This window comes from Ursus americanus, chromosome 6 (genome assembly GCF_024610735.1).
Source record: "Ursus americanus isolate L20-20 chromosome 6, mUrsAme1.1.p, whole genome shotgun sequence".
NCBI lineage: Eukaryota > Metazoa > Chordata > Mammalia > Carnivora > Ursidae > Ursus > Ursus americanus.
The window spans coordinates 54,474,871-54,489,216 of NC_142132.1; the positions used below are offsets into that span (position 1 = coordinate 54,474,871).

Genomic DNA, 14,346 nt, shown 5'->3' on the forward strand with positions numbered 1-14,346 from the left:
ATCCTCTCCCACTGCTGACTGATCTCCCCAGAGAGGGGCAGCACTCCCCAGGGCCCCCTGTGCCCCCCCTCCTCGGCTCCCTCCTCCGGCTGCCTTGGCTCCCTCAGAAGCCTGTCTTCAGTCCTGTTTGGTGCCCTCCCACATCACCTCTGATGTTGGCAGTGTCAATAATAACCCCCTTCAGTGCTGCTTTTATTTCTGTAATTGCTTTCATAGCCATTATGCCATTTGACTAAAAGCAAGAGCTCTCCAGCGGCTCGGAGCTGGATGGAGAGCGCCTGTCTCCTGCATGGGGTGCTGAGTGTCCCATCTGTCTGCCATGCTGCCAGCAAGACGCTGGCCCTGGCTGGGGTGGGGGGGGGGGCGTGGGATCCATTTCTTTTACAGATGAGTAAACTAAGGCACAGAGGAGTCATGAGAGCGCATCAGGTCACACAGGGAGACAGCAGAGGTGCCAGGACGAGTGTATGTGACTCAAACTCAGCCCTGTGCCTAGGATGGGGTTCCTGATAGGCTCTGGTTTGGTCTTTTCCCTCCCGAGACCTGGGTCCCTGAGCGCCTTGCCCCTGAGTTGGCCCCCCATCCCTTGAGCCCTTGCGCTGTCTTTAGCTGGAAGGAAATGTGCAGAAGTGCCTCTTCACCATGAGGCCCTCCCTCCTGCACTGCCGCCACTCCCTGGGGTCTGGCCCTGAGCCCTTCATTCTCGGCCAGGCCCTCCTTGCTGGGCCTTTCCTCCCCTGCCTTCTGTTCATTGAGGCTATTGTTGATGCCTCCACGTCCCTCTGCTGCTTCTCTGAATGGGGCAGTTCCCAAGCAGGGGCTAGTGCGAGCTGATGCCGAGCGCCGCGAGGGGCGTGTAGCTGCAGGCAGGTGGGTGAGGACAAGTACTGGCCATTGGCTTCCCCACTTCCCAACAGCAGCCTTAGAAGACTCATATCACCTCTTTGAGCCCCAGCTGCTTCTCAGCTTTTAAACTGAGATTTCCCCCCCACTAGCACCCCAGAAGGGAGCTGTGCCCCAAGCAGGGGAGCAGGGCACGTGGGCCTCTGTGCTGGCTTCTGTGGGAAGCGGGATGTACAGCATGGTACAGATCCCCCACTCCACAAGGCCAATGACACCCCTTAACAGCAACAGTTCCCACAGCAAAGATGGGCTGTTTTGACTCATTCTCTGGTGTAGGTATCTCATCCTTTCTGTAGAGTGACAGTAATGACTACATGTGGGAGCCTCTTACAGTTTACCAAGAATGCTCAGGCACAGGCCCAAGGCCCATTTGATAGATGTAGAAACCTAGGCTCCAAGAGATTTCCCCTCACCTCCATGGCCAGGTGCCTTTTGCATGCCTGGCCAGGTGAAAGAGACGTGTCAAGCCCTGTCTGTTTCCCAGCTGGGTCCACCTGTAGGAGAGCCTCCTGCAGCCAGCCTGGCCAGGCGCAGGGGACCTGGGGATGCTGGGGACTGCCCTGCGCAGCAGAGGCTCCCCGAGGCACTTGACTGGTCCCAGGCCCACGCCGCTGCAGGAGGCCTTGGCTATCCTCCCACATGCTGTCCATGGAGAGAAGGCGCACATGGACGCAGCTCTGTTCCCTTGCTGGCATCTCCCCGCTTCCATTCCCTGCCTCTCCCTGACCCATCCTGGTTACTCAGATTGCTTCCACCTCCCCAAGCCTTGGCAGGCCAGGTCCCCTTCTTCCCAGCCCAGCCGCACGGAGGGAGCCGTGATCACAGCGAGGAAGGTGAGGGCTGCACCCTCCTTGATTATGGAAATAGCTTTGCCCCTGTCGCAGCTGTAACTCATCTCCTGCAGGATCTCATCGGGAAAATTGTAGTAGGAGCTTAGGATGCCTTAAGAACGGCTGCTTTTTCCCCTTCAGAGCCCACAGAAGGTGTTGGAAACATTTTTTTTCCCTGAGAAATAAATCTGAGATGCATGAGTTGCCTTAAAGCTTTAGTTCAGCAAGAAGAAAACAGGCAGCTCTGAAGCAAGCCCCCAAGTGCATCAGAAGGAGACCCGGGCTGAAGGGACTGTCCCGAGGGTTGCCTCCAGCCCGGCCCCAGGGAGACAGGAGGCTTACAGCATCCTGAGAGAGGCCAAGGGCAGCTCCATCCTCTTCTGCTTTCTCGATAGTGCTGTTACCTGATCTTCCTCCACTCTGCACCAGAATGGGGGCTCCAGTTCATGGAGGGGAGAAGGGAGGGGGCCTCACTAGGGTACGTAGGCTGGGAGAGACTGGGACGGTTGCGTCTGCTCTCTGGTGCCAGCCGGTGCTGGTGCCAGTCCTTGGAGCTCACCAGGAGCTGACTGCCCTCTCGCAGGCCGTGCGTCTGGGTAGCCCTGGTGGCCTCGCAGCTGCAGCTGGTACAGACAGTCCTCTGGTCTGTGTGCACGACGTCTCTCTATCCTCATCTTGGGAGCCACCCTGCTCCCCACCTCCACCCAGCCCCAAGCATGGTGTCGGCCCTACCGCAGGTGCTTGGCTGCTTAGAGCCCTGAGCAAAGCAGGAGTTCCTAAGGCCCAGAGGCCCTCTGAGATGACTGACACACAGGAGGACGGATTGTGTCGGGTTGCCGGTGGTGACCCACTAGTGAACCATGAAGTCAGATGCAAAGGTTGAGGCCAGCTGGTGATGGAGTGCCTCCCCTCTAGCATGGTAATATCACTTTGTGACTTTTATTTCAGTTTTACCTATATGACAGATCTATGTACTGGGTCGTGATGTAAAAGCGTAGTTCTTACTGTGGGTCACGATGAAAAAACATCAAAAGCCACTCCCTTGAGATGCCCTGCAGAGATGTGGGGGTCTGTTCTCGGCCACTAGCTACATGTCCCCCGCAGCTCACACTGCCAGCCACACAGTACATTCTTCCTCCTCTCTTCTCCATCCGTGTCTCTGTCCATCATGGTCACCACCTTCTGCGTCCTTCTGGTGACTGGTGGGCGTGGATGGGCAGGGAGGGCTGTGGGGTCAGGTAGATGACCTGGTCAGTGCCCCCTGATTGTTTATCCCTGCCCATCCCACCTCTCCCACCCTGCTGGCCTGCACGCTCAGTCTGAAGGTCCTTCCTCGTGTCTTACCATTTTTTCTGCCTGTGGCCAACCCCCCACCCCCACCCCAAGTCTGCAGGTCTGGGCCAGGTTTAGGTGAACATGAAACAGTGCAGATCAGGGGGCCTCTTCCCTCCGCCAGCTGGCCCCCTGACCCCCTCGCCGCAGCCGATGCCCCCATCTGGCTGGGAGGCTCCCTGGGTCCTGGGGACAAGCCACTGGGACACAGTTGTGGTGGGCCATATGTCCTTGGGAGGTGGTGCTCCCAGGAGAGCCCGGGAGGGGCTTCAGAGGAGGTGACATTTAGTCTGACATGAGGTCACGCTGGATTTCCTGTGTTGTGGAAAAACCCGAAAGCCCAGTGGCTCGCCCTGGCAGCTGCCGCACGTGACCGGAAGGTGGAGGCAGGAGCCGCATGAAGTTCGCATTAGAGCTCGATCCTGCGTAGCATTTCACCAGACTCCTGGAGCATGTGGGGGTGAGCAGAAAATCAAGTACTTAGGAGACTTCATTTTGCTAAGCAGGGGACTCTTTCAGTTAATCTGAAATTAATTTTCCATGACCCTCTACTCACTGGGGTTTTTCCAGCGTTCCAGAGAGAGCCAGAGATCATAGGAAAACAAGCTCTTGTGAAGAATTTAATACAATAGCACTCTGAAAAAGCAAAGTGTCTGTGTCCTACAGGGACGCTTTGGGCCAGATCCACTTCATCCTGCGCCGTCTCGCTTCTTACCATGGAAGCTCACGTTCCTTCAGGTGGGGGCTCAGCAGCAGCACCCGAGAACTTGTTAGAAACGCACATTCTCACAGGGCGCCGGGATGGCTCTGTGGGTTCAGTGGCTGACTTGATCTCAGGTCTTGGTCTCAGGGCCCTGAGTTCAGGGCTCCGCCCTGGGTGTGGAGCCTACCAAAAAAAAAAGGAAAAAAAAAGAAATGCACATTCTCAGGCCCTTCCCCAGCTGTCCCCAGTCAGAAATTGGGAGGGAGGAGGCAATTTGTTTTAACAAACCCCTCCCCACTACCCGTAGTATGTCTGGCTGAGGCTTCTCGAAGCGTCATCCACCGGCCAGCAGCGTGGGCATCACCTGGGAACTTGTTAGAAATGCAGAGCCCCACACTCTACCTCCGTGCTCCGGGGTCAGAATCTGTAGGTGATTTCTGTGCACACACACCGCAGCCTGGGAAGTGCTCGGGGGCGGGGGGAGGGGCTTCCCTAAAGCACCAGGTGCCATCTCTGGCCACTGGCCACGGGCTGTGCTGTTGTCCGCCCGCCCCCCCCCCCCCGCATGCCCTCCAGCACAACTGCTCTATAAGCCTCACAGATCCCACACCCCAATCCCCCCGGAGTGCTGGCTGGAGAGGAAGGCTCCCAGGTCCTCTCTCAGAATCTCTGCGTCTGAGCCCAGGAGCCTACATTTCTAACAAGTGACTGACCGAGGCGGAGGCAGCAGTGTGCGGACTGAGAATCTGTGCCCCCCCCCAGCCCTCCCACCAGCTTCAGTCTTTTGTTGTAGTTTATCTGGGCCATGGCACCCGCCCTCACACGTCAGGTTTCCCCAAGGACAGGACGCTTGTCCCTGCAATATAAGGATGAGAGTGGGGACACTGTGGGGACTTGAAGGGAGCATGGCTGGCCGCGGGGTCACCTGCACCCCTGTGCTGACCCGATGTATCTCAAGGGGCTTGGGCCCTGGATCACAGCAGCCTCTCCCTTCTCTGGCAGGCAGAGGAGGGCAGATCCTTCCGGAGAGCCACAGCCTCACCCTGGCCTCCAGCAAGAGAAGAGCTCCTCCTCCTAGCCTGGGGGCACAGATGCCCGCCGGGACCTCAGGATCGCCCTCCGCTGGGGTCCCGTGGCTGTTCCAGCCTCATCCTGTGCCACAGGATAAGCTGATCAGTGTCACGTTGGGCACTCTACCAGCCCGCCCCAGAGTGAGCGTTTCTGCAGGCTCTGGTTGCTCTCGGAGCTCACCTGTGTAGCGCTGAGGCAGACGTGCTGCGTTCCACGTGCTGAGGGAGTGGTACACCGGGAGGTGGGCCTAGGAGGACTTCCTGGAGGAGGCGGAGTGAGTGGGACAGGTCCTTCTCCACAGCACAGCCCTTTGTCCCTCTGGTGGGATGGGAGGGGAGTCTCCCTAGTTCTTTCACTGGAGCCCAGAAAATGTTTTTTTAAACAGAAAACCCTGGACGAGCAGAAGTGGAAATAATACTCTATTTGATCTAAAAAAAACCAGAAATGCACAGACTTTTCAAAACCTAATGGCTCTGGGTGCCTAGCACAGGTCTCCTGCTGTGATCTTGCTTAGGCCAGTCAAGCCTCTCGTCTGGGTAGGACGCGTGATCACCACTTGACAGCTGAGAGGAGAGGCTCATGGAGGTCAAGCAGCCTGCACAAGGACTTGGTGAAGGCAGGATTCCCACCCAGGTCTTTGGTCATCCAGGCCCATGTGTCTTCATTTGATGGGAGAGGTGGGTGTGGGTAGCTGCGTGAAGGGACAGGTGCAGGATGCCACGTGTCAGGTAGGCACCCATAAACAAGTTGGCAGGTTACAAAGGGATGGCTTTTGCCCCCTGGCCTCCCTCAGCCCTGGAAAGAGCCTGTAATTGCAGAGAAAGCTCCCCCAGGAAAGGATTCGCTGCAAGGCCTCATTAGCTAGTGGTTTACAAGAGGCTGTTTAGCAGAGAGACTTCCTGTAGGCGGCTGGCTGCTGTGAAAGGCCTGTCAGCCCCTAGGACGGGTCAGAGCCGAGAAGCTGGCCTCTTGCCCTCCTTTGCCTTCCCCGCCAGGCTGCCGGGCTCCGCTGGGGGAGGGGCTGGTCTAGTGTGCACATGGATGAGTCAGTGGTGTGCTGTGTGCCCTCCAGTGCCAACACACTGCTCCGTCAGCAGCCTGGGCCCAGAGCTGTAACAGTAACGCGTGCAATCAGCTGGTTGTATCTTTTGAGCTCCTCCAGTTTCCTCTTTGTCCCACTTGGGGTTTAGTCAGGCCCTGGTCCTGGTCCATCCGAATTGCTAGGCCAGGGAGAGGCTGTGTGCAGGCCTCAAGGGTTTGAGAGGTCAGGCTTGCTACCCACCCTGCACACCCACCAACACTCCATAGGAAAAGGGAACAGCGAGTGGGGAATCTTGGCCGAAACAAATGCTTCTGGACCCAAGGCCCTGCCTCCTGGCAGACCAGGCAGTGCCATAGTGGGGGCGCTTCGGTCTCCTCAGCTTTCCAGGGCAGGTGCCCTCTGAGCGTTCCTGGGGCTCAGGAGGCAGCTTGAACCACAAGCAGGGAAGGCTTCTGAGAGTCTCCCCAGGCCTGCCTGCCTTGTCTTCACTCCGGACAGAAGGGGAGCCCCCCATGGTGATCACAAAAGCAGAGTTTTGTAGCCAAAAAGGCACAGGGCCGAAGCCCCACTTATTTTTTTTTAAAGATTTTATTTATTTATTTGACAGAGAGAGAGACAGCCAGCGAGAGAGGGAACACAAGCAGGGGGAGTGGGAGAGGAAGAAGCAGGCTCCCAGTGGAGGATCCCGATGTGGGGCTCGATCCCAGAACGCTGGGATCATGCCCTGAGCCGAAGGCAGATGCTTAACGACTGAGCCACCCAGGCGCCCCCGAAGCCCCACTTATATCATTAGCGCGAGCACGTCACCTCCCCTCTGCACACCTCTGTTTCGTCCCTGCTGCAGAGTCGGGGGGACGGTTCCCCCCTTTGGAACTGGTGCCTGGGTTCACCATGGTCACTTCCCACCAACGGCTGGTCCTGCCACTCAGCCAGCCTGGAGTCCTGACCACACGCTGCCTGCTCAACCTCTTTCCTCACTCCTTGCCCTCCAGCCTGCCGGGCCTCTTCTTGCACTTACCCGGGACCAGGCAGAGGAGGCAGGGGCCATGGCTAAAGGGTTGGATAGAGCCTAATTAGTGAGCCACAGCATCCAGGGCAGGGCTCAGCTGGCCAAGAAAGGTTTGCCAAAGTTGTCCTTCCAGAGGATTCTGAGTGGCCAGCCCCTGGCAGAATCCTGGCACCCACCCAGGTCCCCTGAAACCCACCTCACCTACCCCCACCAGATACACCCTGAAGGAGGCTGCTGTGTCATTCCTGGTACCACTCTTGCTTCCCCTGAGGAAGGGATTTGAGATGGGCACTCAATAGCCGAAAAGAGGGAGTGATCACTGTGTGCAGCCTTTAATCTGGGCAAAGATTCGACTAGGCTGGGTGGTCTGGGAGGACAAAGTCACACCCCTGGCACTTTTTTCCTGAGTCTGGACCTGGGGCTCCAAACCCGTCTGGGGGAGAATGGAGCCAGTCCCCTCCCTGGGCACTGGGTTTAGCGGTCTCTGGAGCACAGCCAGCTGATAGCGGTCTGAGCCTTACCCTGCCCCCTCCCCCCAAGCACAGTCACAGGGCCCAGAGGACAAGGACTTGCCCTCACCGTGGCAGCTGCGACTCCTGCTGTCTCCCAGCATGCCCTTGTCCAGCACAACAGAGGACCACACTGTGCCTGCGGGCGGCGAGCAGTTGGTGCAGGCATCCCTCAAGCTGTCAGGAGGCTTGGGGAGGTAATCATTAGACACACTGGGCAGGGAGCACTGGCCGCCCGGGGAGCCAGGATGAGGGAGAGGCTGGGAGTAAACAAACAGGCTTTAACAACAATTAGTGCAAGTTAGACATGCCTCCCTCCGACATGGGGGGAGGGGAGCTCCTGTTTGCAGCTCCTGCTCATGTGTGTCTGCCCACAGGGACCGAGCAAGTGGGTCTCTGGGCAAAAGACCTCTCACACACTGGGTCTCTGCCCAAATGGAATGGCATTATCTGTGCCAACCACTGTGTGGTAAAGCCTTGATTACTCGGAACCTCCAATTATCCAGGATGCTCTCGGCATTCTGTCAGTAGCATGCAGGGAAACAGCAAGAAGGGAGTTGTTAGATATTTGTTTAAAACAACAAAACACTTGCATGCTCCATTAGCCAGCCAGCCGGTCTCTGGCCGGCCTCGCGACCCTGTCCAGAGTGCTGGAGAGCAGCCCCGATGCTCTGAACCACAGAGCTCAGCCTGCCATGTGCCTGATTCAGGGAATGAGGCTTGCGGGGGCACAGATGTAAATCGAAGCCTTGGAAATGTCCGTTCATTTGCTAGTGGTCATTCTTCGCTTGAACAGCTTGCTGTGTGCCAGGTGCTGTGCTGGAGACAGAGATGGGCAAAGCACGTTCCACAGTCTCCCAGGGCTTGTGGCACGGTCAGTGACACTAGCTGGTACTCAGTGACCATTTACTTCACTGACCTTCTCTAAGCATTTTTTCAGCTATGCTCTCGTTGAATCCTCGTGACAGCCTTGTAAGGCAGGTACTGTCCTCCTCCCCTGGCAAGGAAACCGAGGCGTAGGGAAGTTGAGTAACTTGGCCAAGGCCATGCTGCCTACGCAGAGCCAGGGTTCCAGCCCAAAGAGTCTCGCTCCAGAACTCCAGCTCTTCAGGTCAGTGCTTTGTACAGGGAGAATTTTTGCACATAGCTGTAGGGAGATAGGAAGCCACAATGAAGTCACAGCTGAAACACAGAACTTTGGTTGGAAGGAAGTTCCCTTGGGGTGGAGAGAAGGGTGTAAGGTAGTGAGGCAGGATTCCCTAGGCCACGTAGGCCGTCAGCCTCGCTCCTAACAGCTCTCTCTCTCACAGAGCAGAAAGGTGGGCAGCATCCAGGATGGAAGTGCTGTGTGGGGATTTTCACCAGATTCTCCCTTTAAGCCTCATGGGTAAGACCAGCGGTGCTCAAACTAAGCCATACGTTCGAATCATCTGGGGAGCTTTGAAAAACCCTCATGTCCAGACCACACTCCATGCCAATTAAATCAGAATCTTTGGTGGTGGGTTTTGGGCTTGAAGATCTCTTTAAAACTCCCCAACTGGTTCCAAAGTGCAGGCATGATAAAACCATTGGGCTGGACCAGACCTTCCATCAACACCCACATTCCATCCTGAAGAAGCTGTAAGCTTTCTCCTCCTCCCAGTATCAGTCTGCTGTGTGTTGTCTGTAGCTACGTCAGGACGAGGAAAGCCACAGCCTGGCCGTGACACCTGGCACTTGGCTGGAAGGGTGGCAGGGGTGAGCTCTGTAGACTTGCAGTTTCCCTTGGGGTTCCCCTTTTACACCAACCCTACTGTCTCCTACATGTCCCCCACCCTGAGCATGGTGCTTTGCTGCCCCACTACCCACAAAATCCTCTCTCCTCTCTGTACCACAGCACACTCACCTAGCATTTTCTGAAGGAATTTTATCTACAAGCCAAAAGCAACCGACAACATACCAGTAATAAAACAGTGGGCCAGTTCCCAGAGTACAAGCTTATGCCAGAGAATCCTAGTTTGAGTGTGGGCTTGGCCTGAGCACCAGCACCTTTCATGCAGGAGTCTGCAGTCCTGCTGGGGTGAGCCACACATAGTGGCTCTCCCGTGGTATCCTGGGGGTGCTCAATCAGGTTAGTAGCTTGAGACTGGCCCTCGTGGGAGGATTTGGACCGCAAAACATCGGCAGATGCCACACATGAGATATTTTCCTCCTCGGAGTGGATCGTGAACTATTAGCCAGCACACCACTGGCTCAGATCTCGCCACCTCCTTGCTGTCGTGGGCGTCCTGACCACTCTCCCCCACTCCCACCTGCAACCTAAGTGTTGTTTCCCAGAACCTGGTTTCCCTGGGGGTGGGGGCGGGGGCCTACCTACATAGCTCATTCCTACCTAAAGGTTATCTTAGGAGCTTTTCTTCTTATTTTTCCCATAGTCAGGGAAGTCTTAGTTCTCTGACAACGGTCTGAGCAGAAAGTTTTGTGAAGTTAGTATGAGCAGCCTTAATTTGCAAACAGGGAAAAGAATTTTCGAAGGAGCCATTTTCACTTCTTCCACCCCCCCCCCCCCAGGGAGAAGAACCTTTAAGGGAGGTGATTACTCTTTATCTGCATATCCTGTCACCACCACCCTCCCTAGACACTTGCCATTCGCCTCACGGATTAGATGATTATGGTCCTCCATGTGCACAGCGCCTGCAGGAGGGAGGGAATGGCAGACACTTAATGAGAGCTGCCCACAGAACTGTCATTCTCAGCATTTGGAGGCACTAAAAGAGGCCCAGAACAGCCTGGGGGTGGGGGCGGGTGGGGGTGGGGCCTCTGGAGGCGCCTTCCAGTGGCCCAAGTGAGGGGAATGTAGGGGGAGAGCAAAGACCGGAAATCGGACCAGGAAGATAAGGGCCAGGCAATTTGATTTCCTAATTCAGCTGTCCACAGAGCAGCCAGTAAGACTGTGTCATTTATGAAGAAAATTGTCAGGATCCGTCTTTGACCGCCTCCCGGAGCCTGGCCTGGGGAGTGTGCGGGGAGCTGACGCCCCTCAGCCCACCTTTGCTGGCAACCTGGGGAGGGATGATGGATGCGGAGGAGGGGCTCACAGCAGGGACTTTTCTCCTCCTTCCTTCTTTCCTCAAAGCCTGTAGTGAAGGGGGAAAAAGAAAGTGTCTCTAGGTTCATTAATGGATTCTGTTTTTGTTCTGAGTATGGTTGACACACGATGCTGCGTGAGTTTCAGCTGTACAAGAGTGAATCCACAAGTCTACACCTTATGCTGTGTTCACACCAGAGTGGCCACTGCTGGCTCCCAGGCAGTGCTGCTACACTCATGGGTGCTTAAAGCACTCTCTGCTCCCCGTCCTCTCACTGGGGAGCATGTCCTACTCCCCACAGCTTGGTAACCCCGTCCTCCTTGGGATGTACGTGATGATCCCCTCCCTGAGGGCCCCTTGACTCCAGGAGGCAGAGGACCATTGAAAGATGAGAGGTGGGGGTTCAGGGAGGTTGAGGGGCCTGCCTGAGGTCACACAACTCTAAATGGCAGATCTGAGGTTAATGATGGGGTTCTCTGCCCTGTGCACTCCCCCCAGATGGCGTCTCTTTCAGCAGGGGGCTTCCAACTCCTGACCCACACCATCGTCCCTGAGGGCTGTGGGACTCGGCTTGCAGGATTACCCGGGGCATGCGGTGTCCTCTGTGCCTCCTGAGGGCGGGGGCTACTTCCCTGTCCTTCCTGCACCACCCTCCCCCCCTCCCGAACCCCCCCCAGGATGCTCAGGCCAGGGCTCTCAGGTGAGCTCAGTCACTGCCCCCGCCTGGCTCCTTCCAAGCCTTCAGAGGGGACAGAGCCAGCCATGAGTGAGGGATGTGAATGCGAGCGAGCCCCAGGAGCTTTCTGGTTACAGGCGTAATTCTCTGTTCTGCTACGTTACCATAGTTCGCTGCTTGTCTCTTGTGGCATTTTGAGTGGGGACATGAAGCTCGGCTCAGCTTAGCACTGCATCCTTTTTTTTTTTTTAAAGATTTTATTTATTTATTCGACAGAGATAGAGACAGCCAGCAAGAGAGGGAACACAGGCAGGGGGAGTGGGAGAGGAAGAAGCAGGCTCATAGCAGAGGAGCCTGACGTGGGGCTCGATCCCATAACGCCGGGATCACGCCCTGAGCGGAAGGCAGACGCTTAACCGCTGTGCCACCCAGGCTCCCCTTAGCACTGCATCCTTGATCTCGGTTGGTTAGGTTTCCAGCCACCAAGTGTGGTAATCCAGGCTGAGGAATGGGGACAGGCCCGGCTGCCAGGCCAGCCTGGATTCTTCAGCATGAATGTGCCCACAGTGACCTGGAGAGGCCAAGATGGCCTCCAGGCTCTGGCCTCAGGCCCTAGGCTGGGGCGCCGCCCCAACATCTTAACCCAGCACCTCAGGTGCCGTTGGGAGGACGTGTCCCAAAGGGCCAGACTCCTCACTCCCCAGAGTCCTGCAAAACCAGGAATTCTGGCCAGAGCTGTCAGTCCCGGTCAGAGGTGAGACAGGCAGCCATGTGTAGGCTCTCTAGTGCACCCCAGCGCGCGGCAGGTGTGGGCGCCATGGTTGGTCTGTAAGCTGCCTGAGAAGGCGGACAACTTACGCCCTGGGCCACCAGGCTGGGGAGCCTCGGACCCTAATTCCAAAAGGGACCTCAGAAGTCACGGGGCTCAGCCGCACCCAAAGCGGAAATCAGAGGGCTGGTCTCGGCTGTGTTCTGGGCTGGGCGGCTCCCTCTGGGGTGGTCATTTTTATCGTCCTGTCTCTAGCAGGTGCCACCGGCACGAAACAAGTTTGCCAGGCAGTAATGCTAATGATTGGTGAGGTAAGGTCAAGCCGACCTCGGGGAAGTAATTTCCTCTAAATACTGCCCGCTCGGATTCTGCTGTTATTGATTACTTTAAGCTTCCAGAGACAGAGGCAAGAGTCTGGATGGCTGTCTGCCGTGGAAGGAGGGTCAGGCAGGGCATGGGGTCTCCGGCGGCAGGAAGAGGCAGTGCACCGAGCCCCACCCCTGTTGCGTTTGTGGTGTTCAGGCCAGGTCGGGGGCCTTCTTCTCTACCGTGGGCGTCTGTGTGGCTTTAGGCCTCACTGTGGAAGTTTCTTGCCATCACCACCAGGCGCTTGGGGCCCTGGGAAAGTCAGAGGAACAGGACTCTGGCTTCTTAAAAGGATTCTAGAACTTCCCATCCTACATTCTGCAGGCACAGGCTGAGAGATGAAGGAACCCCAGAAAGCCTTGTGGACTCCGCCTCTCATTATCTGTAATAGTGATAACTGGAAACAACCTAAGTGTCCCTCTGCACACCGTGGGCTCCGTGCAGTCATAAAAATGTCGCTTACTTGCAACCTGAAAAGGTTTCCATCATCAAGAAAAGCATGGCATGGGGTCTAGGAGGCCTTTTTTGAAATCTGGATGTGCCTACACACGCGTAGTAGTAAGTCGGGAAGGCCGTGTACCAACACACTACCCGTGACTGGTTCTAGATGGTGGGACCTAGGTGACTGGGGTTTTGCTCATTTTCTGAATTGGGATGACTGCTGCTAACGGGCCTCTGAGCCATCACAGCCTGGGTCCACAGACGCCTGGTCCTGACTGGCAGGTGTGCACACAGTAGGTCAGGCCAGCGGAAGGGCCCCAGCTCTGGAATGTGCTGTGGTTAGAGTCGCTGAAGCAAGTGGTGATGATGGCGGAGCCCAACGTGGTCCCAAGCCTGAAGGAGTTTATGGCCTAGTTTAGGAGGCAAAATATTCATCTGTCCATCCATCCATCCATCCGATACAGTTATTGAGCACCCCGTGGGCACTGTGCCAGGCATTGCATTTACAGGGTGAGCGAGCACATTCACTGGTCACAGAACACGATGCATGATGCGTGTGTGGTATACGGTGTTATGGGAGTTTGTTGGGGACCACAGGGAGCGACAGAGGAGGTGGTCTTGGAGCCGGAATAGGAGGGGGAGCAGAACGTTGCCCAGTGCTAACTGGGGCATGGCCCACAGGAGAAGGGAGAATTGAGGCCTTCTTCTGCTCCACGTGTGCCGAAGTCCCGAGACTGGCTTCTGTTACCTCCATGTTGCTGATGTGTCTTGTGGCCTTGGGAAGCTTATGTAACCTCTGCAGCCTCAGTTTCCCCATCCACAAAGTGCGGAGCATTTCATATCCTCCTCCACCCTCTAGCCATCTCTCTCTCTCTCTCCTTCTCTCATTAGGACGCCGTGAGTGTAAGTTTTCTTCTTTAAGCCTTATCCAGAAGGTTGTCGTTGGCCTCTTGGGCTTGTCTCTTGCTGGCTTGGCTGCTCCAGTTCGTTGACTCTGCTGGTTTTGACAGTCTGCTCCCATTGCTCCTTCCTTGGAGCTGCTTCCGTGACTTGAGCAGTTCCGTCAGGGCAAGGAGCTGCACCCACTCCCAGCTCTGCACCCGAGAAGCCTGTCTGTGGCACAGTGGTACGGAGAGCTCTGCAGACCCTGGAGAGGCCGGCCCGGTGGTCGATTTGGAAACGACAGCTGGGAACCAGGGCAGCACTGCTGTCTCTAGATCTGGAGTTGTGGGGATTTGCTCCATGGGGCCATACCTGGTCTTCGTGTCACATCCAGCTGACCTAGGGCAGGGGTGTCACAGGAAGACCCCCCCGCCTCCTGCTCTCATGAGCACCAGCCACTCTGTAGGCCCCTGGCCTCCCTGGGTCAGGGATGAGGGGGAGTCAGGAGTCCAGAGAGAGAAACGTCCTAATCTGTCTCCCTCTGGAGAAACTGAGGCAGAACCAGTGGTCCTCAGTGTCAGGTGAGGAGATGGGGCGACTTAGCAGCTCCGAGCCTCAGCCCCCACCCTGAGTTGAAGCGGTATTGACAGTTGAGGTTATGTCACCCTCAGTCTGGGGTCCAGCCCTTGGTGAGTTGCTCAGTGAAACCTGCCTGTCGTGATTTCCTTCCAGCGGCTGAGAGACA

General features: G+C 56.5%; 1 protein-coding gene across 3 annotated transcripts in view; it reads left to right on the forward strand.

Moving 5' to 3' along the window:
• The window catches only part of LRRC20 (leucine rich repeat containing 20), a 113,098-nt gene that overhangs the window by 88,453 nt on the left and 10,299 nt on the right, over nt 1-14,346 (forward strand). Inside the window, exon 4 of one of the 3 annotated variants that reach the window (XM_087863057.1) lies at nt 8,710-8,800. The exons of the other annotated variants lie outside the window; for them this stretch is intronic. Within the exon in view, the coding sequence (XP_087719183.1) occupies nt 8,710-8,777 (68 nt within the window). The 3' untranslated portion in view covers nt 8,778-8,800. Of the gene's footprint in view, nt 1-8,709; nt 8,801-14,346 lie in introns of those variants that run through there. 3 annotated transcript variants of the gene reach the window in all.